This window comes from Monodelphis domestica, chromosome 1 (assembly GCF_027887165.1).
Source record: "Monodelphis domestica isolate mMonDom1 chromosome 1, mMonDom1.pri, whole genome shotgun sequence".
NCBI lineage: Eukaryota > Metazoa > Chordata > Mammalia > Didelphimorphia > Didelphidae > Monodelphis > Monodelphis domestica.
Genome location: NC_077227.1, coordinates 188,044,641 through 188,068,023, shown reverse-complemented (window position 1 = coordinate 188,068,023; position 23,383 = coordinate 188,044,641). Strand labels below are relative to the sequence as shown.

At 35.9% G+C, this 23,383-nt stretch overlaps 1 protein-coding gene across 4 annotated transcripts in view; it reads left to right on the top strand.

Annotated features, from left to right (window-relative positions):
* The window catches only part of MYO5A (myosin VA), a 212,615-nt gene that overhangs the window by 181,458 nt on the left and 7,774 nt on the right, over positions 1-23,383 (top strand). For all 4 annotated transcript variants that reach the window (XM_056810210.1, XM_056810209.1, XM_016427868.2 and 1 more), the window contains 6 exons: positions 1,995-2,141; positions 2,935-3,089; positions 13,036-13,125; positions 14,862-15,012; positions 19,603-19,885; positions 21,449-21,623. In XM_056810210.1, coding sequence (XP_056666188.1) covers positions 1,995-2,141; positions 2,935-3,089; positions 13,036-13,125; positions 14,862-15,012; positions 19,603-19,885; positions 21,449-21,623 — 1,001 coding nt within the window. The remainder of the gene's footprint in view (positions 1-1,994; positions 2,142-2,934; positions 3,090-13,035; positions 13,126-14,861; positions 15,013-19,602; positions 19,886-21,448; positions 21,624-23,383) is intronic.

The following is a 23,383-nucleotide window of genomic DNA, read 5'->3' as shown; positions in this document are numbered from 1 at the left end:
TTAAATGTGTCATTGTTTTGACCATTATCTAATGAGATTTGGACATGTACTCAATAAATTGCTTTTTTCAGAAAAGTGGAAGGAAAAATATGGCAATAAAATAAGTTGTCTCTGTCACTCTTTTACTTTTGCTAAAAAATAAGAAATGTAGAAAATTCTGGCAAATGAATTTCTCAGTCTCACTGGAATCTTTTAAAACCCAGAACCTTAAGGTAACCAAAATTTTCCCTTTCCTATTTCAGGGACAATGATCTAAAATAGAAACTGTCTCACAATTAAGATATTAAAGAAGACTAGATGTTAACACAAGTAAACTTGTGTTCTTTTGGCTATACATAGATTTAGAGCTTAAAGTGATTTTAGAGATTATGTAATCCCACCCTCTTCATTTCTTCAACCCTAATTATTTGTTCATTGAGGACAGGGGGAAAAAAGAGGCTTGCAAGTGATTCTATCAATGGCTCCTAGAGTTAGAATTTAAAAAAAATTTTTCTTTTTTTGGTCAAATAGCCTTGCAGATTTGAAAAAAAAATTTTTTTCTTTCCTGAAAATACATGGGGGAAATATGTTTAGAGGTGAGAGCAACACATTAACTTATTTTGGTACTTGCCTCATCTCATGTAGAATGTTGTTTATTAAGTGCTGCTGCAAAAGAGGAGTCCACAAGCCTTGTAAAAATGGTAGTGAGAAAAAACTTCATTTTTTTTCCTATCCTACTATTAAAGTTTTACTGATGTGTTCTGTTTTTGCATCATGAACACTTACAACTCATTCCCTCTTTATGAGAAGCTTCTTGTAACAAAGTAAAACTAATAATACAGGGTCCTCACCTGGAAGTGCTTGCAACATTGCACATGCTGGAGAGAAATGCAGAATTTTTAATTAATTTATTTGCAATTTGTAATTTTACACAAAAAGTTTCTGCTCTGTATTTTCCCTTTGATCCAGCTATAATTCTGTTAAGCCTATGCCCAAAAAATGATCAAAGAAAGAGGAAAAGGTCCTTTCTGTACAAAAATATTTATAACAGCTTTGTGGTAAAAAAAAAAAATGAGATGCTAATGAGATTCCCATTCATTGAGAACAGCCAATTCACTTCATTTTATACATAAAGGTACTGAGGCCCAAAGAGGAGTAGCAACCAGGGCATCATCACACACCGTAAGTGTTAGCAGGGAGGAATTTAACCCCAAGGCCTCTTTCTACTGCACTTAAAAAAAAAGTTACAGAGCATAGTGGTAGATGTTTCCAATTTTTATTTCATTTTGTTTCATTTTTCAATCTGGAAATAGGTTTATGATTTTTTAACAACTTTTTTTTAAACCCTTACCTTCTGTCTAGAATCAATACTGTGTGTTGGTTCTAAAGCTTGATAAAGGCTAGACAATGAGGGTTAAGTGACTTACCCAGCATCATACAGCTAGGAAGTATCTGAGGTCTGATTCGAACCCAGGACTTCCCATCTCTGGGGCTGGCTCTCAATTCACTGAGCCACCCAGCTACCCTCAGGCTTATGATTTTTAAAAGTATTTTTCCCCTTATAATTTAAATAAATGAATCAAACTGGATGAGGAAAATGAAGCTGAAAAAGGTAAAATTACTTATCCAAGGCAACACAGATTATTAGTGGTCATGTTTGTGTCATGTCTAGGTCTTCCAACTTCTAATTTGATACTTTAAAAAAATACTACACAATGATTTCTTTTAGCATCTTTCTGTATAAGGAATCTGCATGACAGCAATTTCAGTTCAACCTCAAGTTCACCCTTTCATTGCTTGAAGTGTGTGGGAGTAATAGAAGCAAAGCCAGGGAAGTGGAATGGGACATATATTTCTCTAATTAGAGAAATGAGGGAGTGCAGTATTTTTCCACTTCATATTTTCTAAGGTTATTTTAAGAAATACTGTTTTGAACTCTTAAATATAGATGTTTATGTCTATTTCATGTTTCTTTGCTGAAATATATTTTCATTTTTCTTGTTTTACTCCTGAAGTGGGACAGATGGAGAACATATCCCCTGGGCAGATCATTGATGAACCTATCCGTCCAGTGAACATTCCCAGGAAAGAGAAGGATTTCCAAGGAATGTTGGAATATAAGAAGGATGATGAGCAAAAACTTGTCAAGAATCTCATCCTGGGCAAGTATATTTTGTATGAAACAGCAGCTTAATCGATCAACCAGGATTAATGTTTCTGTACCTTTGACATAGCTGTATAGCATCTAGGCCAAAACATAAAGTTTTTGAAAATGTTCTTCTTGCATCCAAACACCTATATGTTAATTTCATTACATAATGATTAGAATTGAACATAAGATTTCACTTTTTCCTGTTTCTCAGCATTGTTTCATTTTTCTTCAGACTTTTTTACTGCATAGGGCTAGAGTAAAATTATAAGAGAGAAAATTCCACAATGGCAGGAAAACAATGGTGTAAACAAGATGCCAATGGAAGAAATATTTTTACATTAATAAAAGATTTGTGGGGAACAGGAGACTCTTGAAGGACATTGAGCAAGGGGCTATGAAGAGTATGAGATCCTTAGAAGAATAATAAAAGGTCTTATGTATATCTATGAGCTTATTAATGAAAGAATTAAGATTATGATTCAGTGTCATACCTTCAATGCGAACTTAATGCTAACTTTTAATTTGGCTTCCCTTTATGTTCTGGCATTCTAAAAAGTGATCACCATTAACAGGATGCACTTATTGCAGACTGATAAGATTAATAGCACTTTACTAATTACTTCAACAATAACATTATTTTAGAAGTTGCAACTTCATGCCTTAAAAGATCCTTTCTACTGTTACCTTTTTTTTCCTAAAAATACTTTTGTTTATGTGATAACTAATCACATAAGTCATCCATAAAACCATCCTCATTGGTTTTGAACATCATGTGAAAAATTGTTTTATTGTTTTTCTTCTAGACTTGAAACCACGTGGAGTAGCTGTCAATTTGATCCCTGGGTTGCCAGCCTACATTCTATTTATGTGTGTCCGACATGCTGACTACCTGAATGATGATCAGAAAGTGAGGTCATTGCTGACATCAACAATTAACAGCATTAAAAAAGTTTTGAAGGTCAGTTCATTCTTTGATTCATGAAAACCACTGTCGGATGACTGTTATTGATGAAAAAATCTACATTGCAGTTATTTTCTGTGTTTTTGAAATGAATCCTCCTTCAGTGTAAGAAATGAGTCATTGCTTAGTGAAGCTTATTTAGTTATAACTAGTGGATAATAACTTCAACTATGGGGAAAATTTCTTCCTTGAAGATTATCCATTTGTTTACTTTAAAAGCAAGATTTGAGTTAAATGATAGAACCAGTTGGAGATTTACTATCTTTAGTTTTATGGGAAAATGCTTATAGGGTTTGATGCAAAAATCACTGACCTAGGAGTATGGAGACCTGGATTTGAATCTGGGCTCTGATGCCAGCTCTGTGAACAAGAACAAGGAACTTCATATCTCTGCACCTCATTTCCCCATCTATAAAATGAGAGGTAATAATCATTGCACTAAATGTTGCATACTGTTGTTATAAGGATAGCTCTTGGAATATCTTAAATCATTATATAAATGAGAGTTATCTTTACTTCCCAGTTCTATGTGGAATGTAATTCAAGGTTATTTAATGGAATCAGTCTATAGAGAATAACTTATGATAATTAAAATAAAAGACTTTAAGTAATTTTAAGTAAATAAGAGTATTTAAGTAAATAAGAAATTCCTGAATGATTATTTTTCTTTCCCTTTATCCTCTCACTGAATTTGCCCCTAGAATATGAAATACCTACTAAAGGGAAACACATATGTACTATAGTGTATCATTAACAATATGGGAAGAAACTCTAAAAGTATCAAAGTCATCTATTTTAGAATTTCTAGTTATAATAGCGATGTAAAAATATTCTAGATATAGGTCAGCAAAGATCTAGAAGGAGTAGCAGATTTAATAATAATCAAAATAACCTGGGGGAGAGGATGGGAATTAATAAATTCACTCATCCAGTGTAGTACTCCACAAAAACAAATATCTTCAGATATTCTTGGCTTGAACATAGTAAATAGGCCTAAAGCTTGTAAGCACTCTGGTTAAGTATATTTCAAAGTACCCGAAGCCTTCAGTGCTCTTATGGAGAATCTGCATGGGTACTGGAAACTGGCAACAGTCTTGTAGGGAAGATACTGGGAGATCAAGTCTGCAACATTCTTATAGGATGTTTTGGGGATCTTGAATACTATATGCTCTGACTATATATAATCTATAGGAGCCTGAATATTCTGGTATTTCACTTCATATTATCCAGGGGTGACTGAAACTGGATAGTGCTATGATTACAAGCATACTAGAGTAGCTAGAGCTGGAAGTAGGAGCCCAGAAGACCACAATTAGGACCAAGCAGAGCCAAAAGGCACTATTTGGGAGTGTTGGAGGGGGTAGAGACTGTCCATGACACTAAGTCCCCAAACTGGGAACTGAATCTGGAGATATGAGTAAACAGAAGAAGAAGCCAAATACAGTGAAGAAACACCAAGAGATACCTAAGAGATAAACTCTTAATGTGAGAATGTTCTGACAATAAGGACAGTCAGAGAAAAGGAGAAAAATACTTGACCACAAGGATAATAAGAATGACTAGAAGAAATTAAGAGACTAAAAGTAAAATTACATGTGTATAAAATTTCTTAAGGAAAGAATTATAAGGGATAGAAGCAGCTTACAACAGAAGGTTGGAACCCTTACTCAAATAACTGAATCCTTTAAAAATAGAATGGAGCAATCAAAAAATGAATGACTCTATGAGATGAAAAGGAGTTTTAGAAGGAAATAAAAGGATTAAAAAATAGATGATTGTTAAGTTTCTGCTGTCAAAAACAACTGATCTGGAAAACAGGTTAAGGAATGATAAATTAAGAATCATCAAACTCCCTGGAAACATGACTGAACATAAAACTTAAAATGCCATATTTCAAGAAATCACAAATGAAAACTGCACAGATCTATTAGAAACATTTGGTAAAATGAAAATAAAAAGAATTCACTGGTCACCTCCTAAACATAAAACCAAAAAATACCCCTAAATTTAAAATTCCTGGAATTTCATAGTCAAAATCCAGAGCTTCCATATTAAAGACAACTACAAATAACTAGAAAGACATTTTAAGTACCAAGAAAATATAGTGAGGATCCAAAAATACTTGATCACAATTTATAAAGAGGAGAAAAGCTTGGAGCATAACATTCCAAAAAACAAAAGATAAAGGCTTATAATCAAGAATACAATTTATTTTAATCCAGGGTGGGTAGGAATGAACCTTGAATGGAATATATCTTCCACAAATTCCTGATAAGATCAGAGTTAAGAAGATACTTTTAAAAGTAAAAACAAGAGTCAATAGAAATATAAGGAAGAGGTTTAAGTTTGATGATAGGCTTATGTTTTAAGAAGTGAAAAAGAAACAAGTGTCCCTTCAGAATCCTGGTGCCTTCAAAGATTACAGAGAGCATTAAATAAGATAAATGAGGAGACTGGGGAGGCTGTTTTTGTTCTTTTTTGATAGTCATTAGAGAGGAAAGAAATAAAATGTAAGAAGTAATGATAAAGATCTGAATGAGGTAAAGAAAAGAGCATTTGAGGGGAAGGTGATCACTTGAATTGTGAATAGTGTTAATGAAATTCTCATCCTTTCACCACCTTCTTATAAATAAGGGACAGGACTGGGAAAGTATAGGTGAATTATGATGGAGGGAAATAAACAACAATCCTAACCTTGAATGTAAAAAGGATGAACTCGCCCATGAAGTGGAAGAAGATAAAATAAGAGTAGAAAGCAGAGTTCACTTTCAAGTGAAGTACACTTGAAACAAAAACATTCACACAATATTATATGTGAATAAATAAAAATCTGGAATAGAATTATATTATGCTTCAAATTAATACAATTTAAATTAATACAAATTAATACAAATTAAAACAAAAAGCATGGGTGGCAATCATGATCTCAGAAAAGAAACAGTGAAAAGTTTTTAAAAAACAGGGAAACTTTATCATGCTTAAAGACACTGTAGAGTAATATCAATTCTAAATAATTGGGGATTAGAGACAACCTATGTCTGCACTTGATGTCAGTATCTAAGTACTTAAAGAGGAACTTAAATTACATGGAAAAATAGACATAAAACTATAATTATAACCCTTTAAAAAATAAACAAGTTTGAACTTAGGGACCAGAATACAGTTTTAGAATGCTTTGTTATAGATGTCTAGCAATTGTGGAATGAAAAGTTGTTTCTGGCACCTTTACAAAAATTGACCATTTGCTGTGCATAAAAACCTCATAAACAAATGCAGAATATTAAATTCATCCTTAATGACCATAATGCAATAAAAGTTCTAATCAATAAAGAGCCCTTAAAGAAACAAATTAAGGTTAATGGATACTAAATAATTTAATGGTCAAGAATGGTTGAAGGTTGAAGAATAAATCATAAGATCAATAAATAATTTCATCATAGAGGAAAATAACAACAATAAAACCACAAAGCAAAACTTTTGGGGAGTAGTCAAAGTAGTCCCTAGAGGAAAATTTATATCTCTAAGTACTTTCATCAACAAGAAAGAACAGATCAATTAATTGAGTATGGAAGAAAAAAGGAAGGAGAGAGAATACCAACCAAAAAAAATTCTAACTAAAGACAAATTAAAAATTATGAAAAATTAAAGAGGATAATAAAGCAAATGAAAAATTAAGTTTATAATAAAACTAGAAGCTGTTTTTAAAAAACAAGCCATTAGGGACACTTTAGAGACATTTTAGGGAAAGAGAAGAAAAACAAATTGCCAATATAAAAAAAATGCATATCTAATCAAAGGAAATAAAGGAATTCATTGGCAATACTGTTCAGTTCTATGGCAATTTAATCAATAATGGTATATCCTTAGCAGTAAATCCTTTATCAAGAAAATTGAAGTCAAACTTGTTGTTTTTAAAGACATTCATGATTTCTTGGCAATTCTCTATACTGCTAACAAAACAGAAAGCTAAGAAATGGAATCTAAAGACAAGCTATTTCCAGTTTACACCAAAGATGGTTCTCCATGAAGACAAATTCCTATTAGTTACAAGGCTATAACTGTGCCTTCAATGCATCTGTTGCACTGGAAGTGTTCTTAAAGAACTTGATCAGAATAGGCATATAACTCCAATGTCTTCCCTTCAACTTTCACCGCATTCAGCTATCTCTTGACAAGCCAGAGTAGCTATGCCAAGCCATCGACCCAAAGTGAGACAAGAGCTGGTGGCAAAGGCTGAAAGGGTCTGAACAAATGATTAATGTTCTTAAAATCCATTTCTGTCAGTTATATGGAACTTAGAAATGCCCCTTTAAAAAATTGTGATAGATTCTCAGGTCAAATGACCCAGATTTATTTAAACCATAAAGTACCACAAGTTTAATATTGCATTAATAGTGCTCTGAATCCTACCCATCAGGTATAATTTTGTTTCTAGAAGAAAATACATTTGGAATTCCAATTTAAAACAACAAGAACACATCTCCTACCTCCCAGTCTAGGTGTCATCTTCATCTCACTGTCTCTGCCCCAAATTTCTGATCTGTTTCTAAAGCCTATTGATGTGAAATTATTCCATTCCTTGTATATGCACCTTTCTGTCCTCTGACACTGCACTCTGGTGCAGGCCCTTATCACCTCACACCTGGGCTATGACAATGTCCTGCTGGTTAGTGTCTCTGACGCAAGTTTCTGCTCACTACAGTCTATTCTCCACTCAGTGGCCAAAGTGGTCTTCCTAAATAGCTTGACCCTGACCCCCCAAACCCTCAGTGAACTCCAGTAGCTTGCTTTCATCTCCAGGACCAATAAAAGATTCTCTGATGTTCAAAGCTCTATACCTGTTTCCCTCCACCTTTCTAGTTATTCCCCTTCATGTACTCTGCTATCTAGTGGGATTGGCTTCCTTACTATTCCTTGCACAAGACACTTTTATCTCTCAACAGCATTTTCACTGGCTGTCCCCCACCTAAGCACCTGGAGAGAGTGGGCTGATATGTAGTTCACTTTCTATGTCCTATTCATCCTACCAAGTTCTCTTCCAAATGCAGCATGGCTGAGTCTGAATCTCAGCTACTGCAAGGCTAGGTCAAGCAGGTGCTTTGGGACTCCATTTCTTATGGTCTTGCTTCTAGGAGCTAGTATGGATTCTAGCTGCTGGATTTCTAGTCTCTCATTCTTCTGACCTTTAGAGGGATGTTCATAAGGTCACTGCCCATCTCTAGTGTCCTTCACCTAAAAGCAAGCAAGAACAAGATAAAACAGAGACAGAAGGAACAGCAAGGCCATGTACTCATGGGCTGTGTGACCCCATTTGAGAGATAAGAGCCTAAAGTCTTTCCTCACTCAGAGATTAATCTTTGCCTCCTTACTTGAACCTTAGAACTTGAAAACTAGACAGAAGTGAAGTACAGGTTTACTTTGGCTACTTAGTACCTTTTGAATTCATATACTGTTTGAGACTCTACAGCCAATTAACAATCCATCTCTTCATGTGGTGAAGCTGACCAAACCCAGTTATATAATATCTGTTCAGGTTCATTGTCATAACAATCAAACTACCAAAGGATTATTTTGTAAATTTAGAAAAAAATTAATAACAAAACTCATCTAGAGGAACAAATAGTCAAGAATATACAGGGAATTAATGAAAAAAGTGAAAAGGAAAGGTACCTAGCAATACCAGATCTCAAATTATAAAACAAAACCATAATTATCAAGACAAGTTGGCACTGAGTAAGACTAGGTTCACAGTGGTTAAAAGCAAATGAGCTCAGTAACCTAATATTTGAAAAGCCAAAGATTCAAGCTATTGTGTCAAGAACTCACTTATTCAACATGAACTTTTGAGAAAGTTAGAAAGTATTCTGGCAGAAACTAGGTACAGACCAACACCTCACACCATAAACTGTAAGGGTTAAAATTATGGCTGAGACTGAATGTAATAATATTTTTTGGTCACCAAGGATTTTATTTACAAAATCCTAATGAACACCCAAGTCAGCTGGAAATTTTATGTTGATTTAGTTGATAGTGGAGGAGATTAAGGAGAAGGAAGAAGGAAAGGAGTAGGTTTTTATCCCCCCCCCCCCCACCTGGCTGGTACCAAGCAGGGAAATTAGGAGATAAGGTTTTAGAGTATGAAGGAGGAAGGAGTCAGGTTTGAACTCCAGAAGGGAAAGGGCTAAGCCAAGATGCCCGAATCTGAAATCAACTCCAGGGTAAAACTCACCACTAAACCCAGACAATAGCTGCCACCACACCAAGATGTCGGAATGCTTAGCACGCTGCCAGCCAGAGTCCTCTCTCCGGGAAAAGAGGAGGAGATAGGAAGTGATGTGCCTTATATAGACAGTTTTAAAATCACTTTCCTGTGTCTCATCTGTACCAATGATGGCGTAGCTTGACTTAGGACAGCCCAGGGGTCTGTCCTTTTTTCTGCACATGTCTTTTTTCCCTGATATTTAATCTTTGAGTTTGGTGCAGACCTTCCTAATCTTGTTAAACTAAGGAGGGTGGGGAAAATGTGGACTTCCCAAGACCTGATTCTGTTATTCCAAGTATCCCTATTGTTATTGATCAGGAAATAGCTAAATCAAATCTTCTAAAGAATGGTCTGATTAGGGTGGAATAGTTTTAAAATTCACAATACCAAGACAAGCTACAAATGGTTACATGATTTAGATATGATGGGATATCATAAACAAATTAGAGGAGTATGAAAAAGGAATATATCAGATCTATGGATAAGTGAAGAGTTCATGAGCAACAAGAGAGGGAGGTTCAAAGGAGGAAAAATTGACAATTACATAAAATGTTTACAATTTTGTACAAGGAAAACCCGAAGGAGAAGCTGGTAAATGGGATAAGGGGAAGACTTTACAGCAAGTTTTTCTGTTCTAAAATATATAGGAAAAATGTTTGTACATGCTCCAAAAAAGAGAATGGGATACTTCCATTACATATCATCATGCCTTTCTAGAAGCAGACTTTTTCTTTCTTTTTTTAAAAATATTTTATTTGATAATTTCCAAGCATTATTCATTAAAGACATAGATCATTTTCTTTTCCTCCCCCCCACCCCCATAACCGACGCGTAAATCCACTGGGCATTACATGTTTTCTTGATTTGAACCCATTGCTATGCTAATAATATTTGCATTAGGGTGTTTATTTAGAGTCTCTCCTCTGTCATGTCCCCTCAACCGCTGTAGTCAGGCAGTTGCTTTTCCTCGGTGTTTCTACTCCCATAGTTTATCCTTTGCTTATGAATAGTGTTTTTTTCTCCTAGATCCCTGCAAATTGTTCAGGGACATTACACTGCCACTAATGGAGAAGTCCATTACGTTCGATTATACCATAGTGTATTAGTCTCTGTGTACAATGTTCTCCTGGTTCTGCTCCTCTCGCTCTGCATCACTTCCTGGAGGTTGTTCCAGTCTCCATGGAACTCCTCCACTTTATTATTCCTTTTAGCACAATAGTATTCCATCACCAACATATACCACAATTTGCTCAGCCATTCCCCAATTGATGGGCATCCCCTCGTTTTCCAGTTTTTGGCCACCTCAAAGAGCGCAGCTATGAATATTTTTGTACAAGTCTTTTTGTCCATTATCTCTTTGGGGTACAGACCCAGCAGTGCTATGGCTGGATCAAAGGGTAGATATTCTTTTGTCGCCCTTTGGGCATAGTTCCAAATTGCCCTCCAGAATGGTTGGATCAGTTCACAACTCCACCAGCAATGAGTTAATGTCCCTACTTTGCCACATCCCCTCCAGCATTCATTACTTTCCTTTGCTGTTATGTTAGCCAATCTGCTAGGTGTGAGGTGATACCTCAGAGTTGTTTTGATTTGCATCTCTCTGATTATAAGAGATTTAGAACACTTCTTCATGTGCTTATTAATAGTTTTGATTTCTTTATCTGAGAACTGCCTGTCCATGTCCCTTGCCCATTTATCAATTGGAGAATGGCTTGATTTTTTGTACAGTTGATTTAGCTCTTTATAAATTTGAGTAATGAAACCTTTGTCAGAGGTTTCTATGAAGATTTTTTCCCGGTTTGTTTTTTCCCTTCTGATTTTAGTTACATTGGTTTTGTTTGTGCAAAAGCTTTTTAATTTGATGTAGTCAAAATTATTTATTTTACATTTTGTGACTCTTTCTATGTCTTGCTTGGTTTTAAAGCCTTTCCCCTCCCAAAGGTCTGACATGTATACTCTTCTGTGTTTACCCAATTTACTTATGGTTTCCTTCTTTATGTTTAAGTCACTCACACATTTTGAATTTATCTTGGTGTAGGGTGTGAGGTGTTGATCTATTCCTAGTCTCTCCCACACTGTCTTCCAATTTTCCCAGCAGTTTTTATCGAATAGTGGATTTTTGTCCCAAAAGCTGGGATCTTTGGGTTTTTCATATACTGTCTTGCTGAGGTCGCTTTCCCCCAGTCTATTCCACTGATCTTCCTTTCTGTTTCTTAGCCAGTACCAAATTGTTTTGATGACTGCTGCTTTGTAATATAGTTTAAGGTCAGGGACTGCAAGGCCCCCATCATATGTGTTTTTTTTTCATTATTTCCTTGGATATCCTTGATCTTTTGTTCTTCCAAATGAACTTTGTTATGGTTTTTTCTAAATCAGTAAAGAAATATTTTGGGAGTTCAATGGGTATGGCACTAAATAGATAGATAAGTTTGGGTAGGATGGTAATTTTTATTATATTGGCTTGCCCTATCCATGAGCAGTTAATGTTTTTCCAATTGCTCAAGTCTAGTTTTAGTTGTGTGGAGAGTGTTTTGTAGTTGTGTTCATATAGTTCCTGTGTTTGTCTCGGGAGGTAGATTCTTAGGTATTTTATTTTGTCTAAGGTGATTTTGAATGGGATTTCTCTTTCTAGTTCTTGCTGCTGAGCTGTTTTGGAGATATATAGAAAAGCTGATGATTTATGTGGGTTTATTTTGTATCCTGCAACTTTGCTAAAGTTGTTGATTATTTCAATTAGCTTTTTGGTTGAATCTCTAGGATTCTTTAAGTAGACCATCATGTCATCTGCAAAGAGTGATAACTTGGTCTCCTCCTTGCCTATTTTGATGCCTTCAATTTCTTTTTCTTCTCTAATTGCTAGAAGCAGACTTTTTCAAGACTGCTGCTTTTATACATTCATTCTTTCTTTCTTTTTTCCATTTTTTCTTTATTCTTACAGGTTTTATAGAGAAAGTGTTAATGGGGTCTTTGTTTTCCAAAAGGCTGAAGATTCATTTATAGTTAGAGGCAAATTGGATTCAGGCTAACTTGGCCATTTAGGCACTAAAGCAGGAACAAAATATAAGAGTTTTAGTTGAAATGTAGAATGTGGTCCATGAGAGATGTAGGGATATCGAAATAGACTGGGGCCTAAGGATGCTACCAAAATGAGTTAAATTCTGAGACTGGAGAGAATAGCCACTGTTGTGAGGGGAGAGATATTTGACAGTTCTAGAAGGTTTCCCTTCCTTTCTATTTTCTTTTTTCCCATCTTACCAGTGGCCAGTCCGTGAGGACTCTACTTATAAGTAGTGAAAACAGTCAGGGTGCACCCAGCCACTTGATTATTATAATATAAAGGATATAAGTAAGGGGATTGCCTATAATTTTTTTCTCTAATTAAAGAAAAAGCTAAATTTCAACAACTTGAGTGGTAAGGGCAACTTACCTAAGGAAGAAAAAATGGAAGTAAAATAAAGTAACAAGTTCCACATGAAACTTGCCTAGAAATCTATTATTGGAAACTATTCATATTCTGCTAGCAAATGACCAACATATATTTCTGTCTGCAAAATAAATGCTATAATTACCTGCACAGTGACTTATACAAAATAAGCTATGGGATCTCTTTCAATTCTTTCAGGTTGCTATGTTCCCAAGGAAAAATCAGACTTAAGAGTTATATTTTTTCCTCTATTTCAGAAAAGAGGTGATGATTTTGAAACCGTTTCCTTCTGGCTTTCGAATACCTGCCGATTTCTGCACTGTTTGAAGCAATACAGTGGAGAAGAGGTGAGAATAACTTTCTTTAGGGTTTATAAAGAAATAAGTTATGCTTTACTGGTTCACTTTTAGAAGGCCAGATTTGGCAGAGTTTCAAAGTATGAGATTATTGTTTAATATTCATTACACATGTACAATAAGGTTGGACCTGGTAACCTACTCATTTCCATAGTTTATATTCAGAAGCAGCATAACAAATGACATGAACTCCCCATCACATAACTGAAATCTGAAAGAAGACAATGGAACAGTCTTTAAGCACCACACTATATTAAGGAGGACCAAAGATAAGAAGAATACCTTTTTAGTCTATTGACTTGATGTAATATTTGTATTGAACCAACTTGCAGTTAGATGAATTCATCATTTATTTGGTTTTTCTCAAGAGAATTCAATTCAACAGACATTAAGTAACTACTGTTTCCAAGATACTAGAAGGACAAAGGCAAGAATAAAAGTATTTGGCCTTCAAGGAAGTATAGATCAGACTTTCTAAAGCTTGGAACTTGCCCCTTTAAGGGACAAGATGATTCAGAATGGAGTGCCCAGTGTAGACAATACTAGAATTTGCAGAAGAGCATAAGTCAAAGAACATTCACATTCAACCAGTGCTTCTCAGGAACCTATTGTGTGCCGTCCTTTATACTTGTCAGTTGGCAGAGATTCAAAGTTTAGTTAGATGAGAGAGTTCTTACACAGGGAGGGAGAAGGGGGGAGTCTCAAAGACCATTCCTGCTCTTGAAAAAGCTCATAGATTTTTGTAGGAAGTTGTACCAAAAGGAAATACAGTATACAAAAGTGACTATAACAGATGAACTAGGGCTCTGTGATTTTTAGATACAGTCTCTTCCTGGAGTCATAAAGAAATTACAGTAAGGCAAAATCCTGACATATGTCATTTCTTCATTGATTTAGACATGCAGTTGAAATTATTAAGTGAATAATTAAAGGTGAGAAGAAATAAAATCTAGATCGCCAATACCATGAAGTGGCAAAAAAAGTAGATGCTGCTTAGGACTATTGTTGGAGTCAGTTTGAACTTGTCCATGAAAACCAATTGTTAATTTTTCAGTGTGAGCATCTAAACCTTAGAAATCTACAAATGCAACAAATTTGACTTATTTTTAAAGCTTTGCTTTATTTTTTAAAATTCCACATAATATTTTTTTTGACAATTGTTTTTTGATATTTTGTGATTCAGATTCTCTCTCCCTTCCCTGAGGGGATAGTCTTATATAAGTTATACCAGTGCTTTCATGCAACACATATTTCCATATTCCCTGGTTGGTAATCTTTGGATTTTTCACACATCTCTCCCACTCAAGATATATATGAAACTGTTTTTTTTTTTGTTTTTTTTTTGCTAGGTGGGAAAAGGTGACTGGTAAAGAGCCCTTACTGGTAGACTAACAAATTTAGATTTGATCCAGTATATAGTAAGAAGTAGAAAAGTGACATACTAAAGATAATTTTTGGGAGAGATTATTCTAACAAACACAAATGGGAAAGATTGAAGTAGAGACAGTCCCTGTGCAGGAAGACTAACTAAAATGCTGTTGTAATCATCCAGCTGTGCATTGAAAGCCCTTATACCACTGTGGCAGATACAGAAATGAAAAGGAAATAAAGGAGGAAAAAATTCCTTTTACGTAAGGAAAAGGGAATTGGAGAATTATGCTAAAATTAGGAAGATAAAAGTTATGTTTTGCTTCTTAAAAATTAATATTTTTTTTTTTACAATTTAGGGCTTTATGAAGCATAATACTCCTCGCCAGAATGAACACTGCCTCACCAACTTTGACCTGGCTGAGTACCGACAGGTGCTGAGTGACTTGGCAATTCAGATCTACCAGCAGCTTGTCCGAGTCTTAGAAAACATCCTGCAGCCAATGATTGGTAAGACTAAAAGGGTAATGAAATATTGTTGGGACTAAGAATATCATCAGTATGATACTGTTTGGGGAAGTGCTGTTTGAAAGCAGGCTCCATCTTCTGTAGCATTCAACAGTAATGAGGTAACACAGAATGACCCCTCCCTTACCACCACCCCAGCTCCACACATGCTTCCCTAAGAGTAGATCACTTTCTGAGACAGCCTCTTACTGTCATTAAAATAAAATGGGTCAGCCCTTGGTGACCTGAGTATTCACCAGGGAGTCCAAAAGTTCTTTGCAAAGATGAGCTTCCTAGAATTGTTATTAGACTCTTCACAGAGATCAGGTAAGGGGTTTTGTAACTAAATTTTAATACTGACAAGCATTTCTGGATGTGAAATCCAATCAGAAGACTATTTAGGATGGCCTAGGTCAGTGGTGCCCAACTTGAACAGAAATGGATCCATGCCACTGCATATGGACTTAGAAACCTACAAATGAACATCATTCTTGTCTTTTGTATTTTTGTTTTGTTGGATATTTCTAAATTAACATTTTAATCTAGTTCAAAAGCCCTCAGGGCTTCTTGCCACCTGCAGGCAGTAAGTTTGACGCCTCTAACCTAGATGACTTGAGTTCTGAAATTAAGGTGGGTGTCTGTGGTTATCATAGCCATGTCTGAGTGGGGGGTCTTAGAGTCATCTATGTTATAAGTTATCATAGAACAGAGAATCATAGATTTAGAGCTGGAAGGAGCTATAATCACCAAGACCAACCCCTTCATTTTACTGATAAATCAAAACACAGAGAGGCTAAATCCCTCTCACTTACCAATCAGGGTCAAGATTTGAACCCAGGTGCCCTAATTCCAAATCCAGCATTCTTCCCATTATACTTGTCTGATGTATAATATTACCAGGTTTCCTTGTCTGATGAATAATAAAATTTACATACTTTCAAATTAATTTTAAATCAATCCAACCTAAGATTAAGATGTACTTTATAGAAATGATGGAGGTTGGACTTGCTCATTTGCCACAAGCATTTGTAAATTTGGTCTAGTGAATTATACAGATACTTGCTAGCTATGTGACCTAGGACAAGTCACTTCACCTTTGCCTAGGAGGTTGCTAGGTGACTTAGTAGAATGCGGGGCCTGAAATCAGGAAGACCTGGGTTCAAAACCAGCCTTAGATACTTAACTAATATAACAGAGAAAATATGATGAAAATAAATACAAAATAATTAAATACAGAGAAAATTTGGACACAGAGCTTTAGGGAAGTCAGGAGATGTTTCATATAACATTAGTGCTTGAACTGCATCTTTAAGGAAGAGGGAGATTTTATGAGGCAAAAGTGGGAAGGGAGCACATTCTAGCCATGTGGGACAACCAGAACAAAGGTACCAAGACAGAGGATGGAGAGTTGTCTGCAAGGAATGAAGAAAGCAGGCCAGTATGATTAGATTTCAGAGTATAGGAAGGAGAAGAATGTAGAGTATGACTAGAAAGGTCGGAAGCAGGTTGTGAAGGACTTTTAAAACTAAACAGAGGAGTTTAAAATTGATCTTAACTATCTTAAAGAGATTTAGGAAGCTAGTGAAATTTATTGAGGTTTTTTTTTCTCATTCATGCAGATGAAAGTTTATTAAGTTCATAAAGAACAATTTCAGTTAATACATACAACTGGAATACAGATCTGTTATAATTAAATTGGTCTTCTAAATAAAGCAATGGAAATGGCTTAGAAAGCCACTGATGGAAAAATATAAAAGCTAGAACTTTATTTATATTTAGATTATATTTGTATATTATATTTATATGTTTAAATAAAAATTATATATAATATATATAATATATATAATATAATATATAATATATAAATATTTATATATATAGCTACAGTTGTAATTTGGTCCACAAGTTAAATATCTAGAAGAGGATGAAATATGTTAAAGTAAATGTGAATACAGAAAGTCTGTCATTAAATATATAATGAAATAATAATACTTTAATTATTGATTCCACAATTGTAATGTTTAAGATATTTCATGCTGCCATATTAGAGGGATAATTTGCCACACATGTAAATTTAATTATGTATACAGAGATAATGAGAAAAAAGGTGGATATAAATATCAGTCCGTCTGTAAAAGGTTCAATACTGTCTCTTGTGAATGATGATTCATTATTAAGCAGAGTGAAATGATGAAATTAAGAAAATACAAATTAAGTCTACAATATTGAAAGCCAAGAATTCAATAAGTAGTAACCTTGTTTAAAATATTAAAAACAATTGGATGAGATACAGTAACAGAAAGCAGACAGTAAGAAATAAACAGTGAAACTATCTTTTTTCCTTCTTTCATTTATATTTATTACATGATTAAAATAATATTATTTAATACATAGGATCATATCCGATTTTCAGTTAATTGCATCTCTCTTTGAAAAATAAGCCAGGGTTGATATAACTCTACAGAGACACAGCCAAAGAGGCTAAAGTTTTTATGAAGTGTATGGGGAAAATGAAGAGATGCCATAGGTAATAGTACCATTTTCACAACTTAGCCCATCACACCTTAGAATGAAAGACTGAGGTAATGACTCTAAGGTGAGTGGGAATAGAAGAGAACAATCAAAACAAACACATACAAAGAACCCCCCCAGTGACCACTAGAAGCAAGGAGAAGAGTTCCTTTTGGTGTGACTGAAGGTAGGCAAAACGAAGTAGGAAGAGATTGGAAGAGAGAGAGCAGATAGAGAGGGGGAAATGGATGGGTTGTTTTGCCTTTGTTGTTTTTGGCATGTCGGTCATCGTGCTGAACTTGGAATCAGGTTCAGATCCTGCTATTCAGTAGTAGTGTGAGCCTGACCAAGGCATTCGACTTTCCTGAGTTTTAGTTTCCTCAGTTGTAAGATGGAGTTAGACTTGGTCGTCTCATTGAAGGTTCTTCCATCTCTAAATCTGGAATCCTTTAATGCTCTGCATTTATGGAGAATCCCTTTGGCAGCACTCTGGAGGCTGGGCTGAAGTGAGGCTAGCAGGTCCACCAGGGTTCCCCACAGACTATTGCAGTGGTCCAGAAGTGGGAGGAGAGGCCTGTGCCAGGCAGCAGGGGCCCTCTGTGGGAGATAGGATGAGGGCAGAAATGACAGGCTTTCTCAGTAGGTTGGATAAGGGTGGTGGAGAGTGAGGAGGCAGGGAAGACACCTTGGTTGCCAGGCTTGGTGACTCTCTATAATATAGAGGTCCCCAAACTAGAGCCACATGAGGCCCCCGGAGGTCATTTTTCCAGCCCCCACCGCACTTCCGGAAGGGGCACCTCTTTCATTGGTGGTTAGTGAGAGGAGCACTGTAGGTGGCTCACATACAGTACTGCTTCCGGTGACATAATCCTTTGTTCAGCACCTTAGAATGAGGCGCCATGCCAAGGATTATGTGGCTGCACAATAGAATGGTGATGGCGATTTGGGGGAGGGGATTCCACATTGTGTATACTGCTGCTGGGTTAGGGTTAGCATTAGGGATAGGGTTAGGCTTTTGGTTTTTATAGTCCAGCCCTCCCACGGTCTGATGGACAGTGAACTAACCCCCTGTGTAAAAAGTTTGGGGACGCCTGCAGACAAAGGCACCTATCCTTTGGGTCTATATGTTTAGAAGGTCAGGAAACAATACTTCTTCACTCTGTACTAGAGATGATCACAAAGGGAAATTTTAGGTCAAATTCTTCTATGTAATTATTTATTAAGTGATTACTCTGTATTAGGAAAAAGATAAAATATTAAAACATTTTAAAATATATAAGAGATACAAAGATAAAAATGAAAATAGGCCTTGTCCTGCAAACACCTGCTGTAAGAAAACAAGCATACTGTAGATAGATAAATTAAAAAAATTTTTCCAAAGTAAATTACAGAGTAGTCAGATAAAGAAACAAATCATTTCCCACCAAAATGTCAACTTGTCTCAACCAGATAATTACTTTCTAAAAGAATGAAGGAGTAATAATTACTGAGAGCAATTTGCAGACACCGTGATAAAGCTGAAGGAAAGGGAACAGGACCAAGACTCAGGAGAAGTAGAGATCTACAGGCTGCCCTGCAAAAGGACAGAAAATTGGAAAGAGAAACAGAGGCGGCAGCTGGCAGAGAAAATTCATTAGAACAGTTGGAATAGCCATAGAATTAGATCATCTTGGACTCGGAATGTGCCTTAGCAATCATCCTTCTAAGGTGAAGTGGGTAGAGCGCTGGACCTTTAGTCAGAAAGACCCAAATTCAGATATTTCCCGCCTTTACTAGCTGGGACCCTTGGTTAGCTGTCTGCCCCAAGGCTGTTGGGAAGAGCAAGTGAAATGATATTTGTACAGCATTTCCTAACAACTTCTAGTTACTTTGAAGATATGAAGGTGATTCTTATTGTTACTTTATTTCATTTTCCAGTCCAGAAGACTCAGTCTATAAAGCATTTTTTCCCCTACATATAAGCCCTCCCATGTAACATCTTAATGCTTAGATTGTTTTCTTTCCTTGTCTTTCATTCTTACACTTAAGCTTCACAGTGTGTAGCTTTCTAGCTGTTTTGACTCTATTCTTATCCCAAACCAGTTTCTGGCATGCTGGAGCATGAAACCATCCAGGGAGTGTCAGGAGTGAAGCCCACGGGGCTCCGCAAGAGGACCTCCAGCATTGCAGACGAAGGCACCTATACGTTGGACTCTATCCTTCGGCAGCTGAACTCCTTCCATTCCGTCATGTGTCAGCATGGCATGGACCCAGAACTGATCAAGCAAGTGGTCAAGCAGATGTTCTACATTGTGGGTGCCATTACTTTGAATAATCTTCTCCTGCGAAAGGATATGTGCTCTTGGAGCAAGGGCATGCAGATCAGGTGAGCCAATGCCAGGCCTCGCTTCATCTGAAATCCAACCCCCAGGAAACTAGGGGGCACATTCTTTTGGACATTTAACTGACATGCCTTGATCGGTAGACAACTACTAACATGTTCAGAACTTTAAACTTCAAATACTTTATAATTTTTCAGAAGAAATTCTGAAATTTAGTGCCGAGGCCAGAAAACAAGGAAGGAATGGAGATTAAGCCTCTTTACGTTCCTTGTCACCTCTAACCGATTTTCTTTTACCCATTATTGGATTTCACAGAATCTCATTGATTAAAAGCATCCAACTGTACTTTGGCAGTCTCCTTAGTAGAAAGACCTGCTCCATTAGGAAAGGAGCAGCATTTGCAGGGGCATGAAGTGTTAAAAGATGAAAGCACGGCTTTTTTTTTTTTAATCCACCTAAGATATTGAAAGTTTTGTGGTCAAATTTCAACATTATATATTTTCAAGAAGAAAAACTGTGAGCTGGTGAAGAGTAAGAAAAGGAAATAACTTGGTCTTAGCCTATGTAGTCCATTAGATCTAGCATAATGGCAGGTGAAAGAAGGCTCCTAACACCTTAAATGGACCCTCTGTGGCAGAGGTATGGGAGGGCTTAGACAAGAATGGCTCAGGATGAGGAGGCCTGGACGCTGTACTTGCCCAGGGTCACATAGCTAGGAAGTGTTTTGAGATTAGACTTGAACCCAGGACTTCCTGTCACCAGGCCCAGCTCTCAACTCACTGAGCCATCCAGCTACTTCCTGTGGAGGGATTTATAATAAAAATTATATTTCCTGTTCGGTGGGTAATTACAAAATTCAGTGACATATTCATATATCTTAATATTAATCTTGAATGTTAATTTTATTGGCTTCCTCCTGAAACCCCTAACCCTTGGCCAGCTCTGCCTCTTTATGGAGGTTCTGACTTTTTCCTTTTATGCTTTCATTAAGCATGGTGTCCTATATTCCACATTCTTCCTGAACACAGAATCGGGGTAGGGCAGTGAAAGGAAAAGCTCACCCCCCCAAGGGATCTGCTTTGGATACCTCTGTGTCTAGAAGAAATATTTTCCTTCAAAATTTCCTCTGATCCTTTCTCCACGTCCAACTATGCTATGCTGTTATGGAAGAAGAAGCATTTCTGAAATTGCAGTGGGAGGGGGGGAGGTTCTGAGAGCCAGTGGAAAGGATTCATTTTATAGAAATATGACTTATAATTAGTCTTTTAGAATGCCTTGATTCCATAAAACAAGGAGTCACTTGTAGACCTTGTGTTCCATTTTCTTTTTATACTGTTCTATTCCACTTAATTTTTGATAGAGTGGCTCAGTTTCTATATTCAATTAAATATAACAAAGTCTACTAATCATTTAACTTTTTAGGATAACTATCAGGAGTTCACAAGCAGTTGATGATAATTTTATTTTCAGGGACAGATGATTATAAAAGATAATGGAATAAAAATGCTGCCTGTCATATCCTATTTGAAAGTTTTGTCATGGTTGCTGAAAGTTATCAGATATTCATGACAGTGATGAGACGTGCCTTCTCAAACCTCTCCTCGCAGGTACAATGTCAGTCAATTAGAAGAATGGCTCCGTGACAAGAATCTGATGAATAGTGGGGCCAAAGAAACCTTAGAGCCCCTCATTCAAGCTGCCCAGCTTTTGCAAGTGAAAAAGAAAACAGATGAAGATGCTGAAGCCATTTGTTCCATGTGTAATGCTTTAACTACTGCACAGGTATAATAGCTTTTTTTTTTCTTTCTAAAAATTTAAATATATATACATATTATTATTATTATACATGTATATTTTTAAACCCTTATTTTCCATCTTAGAATCACTACTGTATCTTGATTCCAAGGCAGAAGAACAGTAAGGGCTAGGAACTGGGAGTTAAGTGATTTGCCCAGTTACACAGTTGGGAAATATCTGAGGCCAGATTTGAACCCAGAACCTCCCATCTCTGGGACCTGACCCTCAATTTATTGAACCATGTAGCTGCCACCTCTTTTCTCTTTTTTAAATGAAAATGTTATTTAGAATTTTACAGTATCCTTTGATCCTGAGCAGGTATTATAGGACTGGAAGAAACCTAAGAAGGTCAAACAGTTAATCCTTCTCTCTGTAGCAAGGGTTCTTAAACTGTATGTGTATGTACGTGTGTATCTGTGAATGGTGGACCCTTCTGTCAATCAGGCAAAGCCTCCTCAGAATAATATCTTTAAAAGCACAAAACAAAATATATACAAATTATGGAGAAAACTATATTGAAATACAGTTGTGAAAATATTCTTTAATACACAGACCTCTAGCCATGAATCCCCTAGCCTTTCCTGAATTACAATTAAAATTTTTATATAGCATTTATAGTTACATAATTTTTACTTAATGATTACAAAGGACTTTCACACATAGTATCTCATTTGATTCTCACAAAAACCCTGTGAGGTAGGTATAGTGCTAGTTATTATGATCCCCATGCTAAGCTCTTATTTAATATGTTTTGTTTCTGCTTTTGCTTAGAAGCCTATGGAAAATCTGATTGAATTTTTAGAAATGTGTTTTATGGTGAACTTTTTAAAATTGGTAAAAATCCTAATATTTCTTTATTAATTTCACTTTTTTAAAAGCTGCAATTCCAGGATAAATTAGTGTGTCATATTTGCCAATAAAAATGATGTTGAGAGATCTTTCAATTTTCATACCAAAATCATTTAACTTGAAACTTACACACCGTATATTCAAATATAAAAGTCACAGATTCCAGTTTTCCTGAGAGAAATCCTACTTGACAACTGAACTCAAATTAGGCCTCCATTTTAAATACCTTAAAAATTTTTTATACATATAAAAATATATTTTTAAACCAATTATATGTAATAAATTTACATGCAAGTTTTCCTAACTTACATAATCAAACTTTCATCCCACCCTTCCTCCCCTTCTCCATGCCTTGCAGGCAATTCAATATGGGTTCTATATATATTATCATGCAAAACATATTTCCACATTGTACATTTTTGTTAGTAATGTTATAAAACTAAAACCCCAAAATGTAAACCAAATAAGTGAAAAATTGTATGCTTTCATCTGCATTCCAACTCCAACAGTTCTTTCTCTGGAGATGGATAGCATTCCTTGTCATAAGTCCCTTAGAATTGTCCTGGACCATTCATTGTTTTCATGATTTATATATCTATCTATCTATCTATATCTATATCTATATCTATATATATATATATCACTTTACATTTTCAATACATGCTTTCAGAGAAATGGTTGTTGAAAAAATGAAATGAAAAATCTGCATATATAGTAGCCCGTTTTATAGATGAGGACCCTGATTTGCCAAAGATCATATAAATGGCAGGGCAGTGAGGAGGGACACATAGCTGGGTGGCTCAGTAGATTGAGAGCCAGGCCTAGAGACAGGAGGTCCTGGGTTCAGATTTGACCTCAGATACTTCCTAGCTGTGTGACCCTGGGCAAGTCACTTA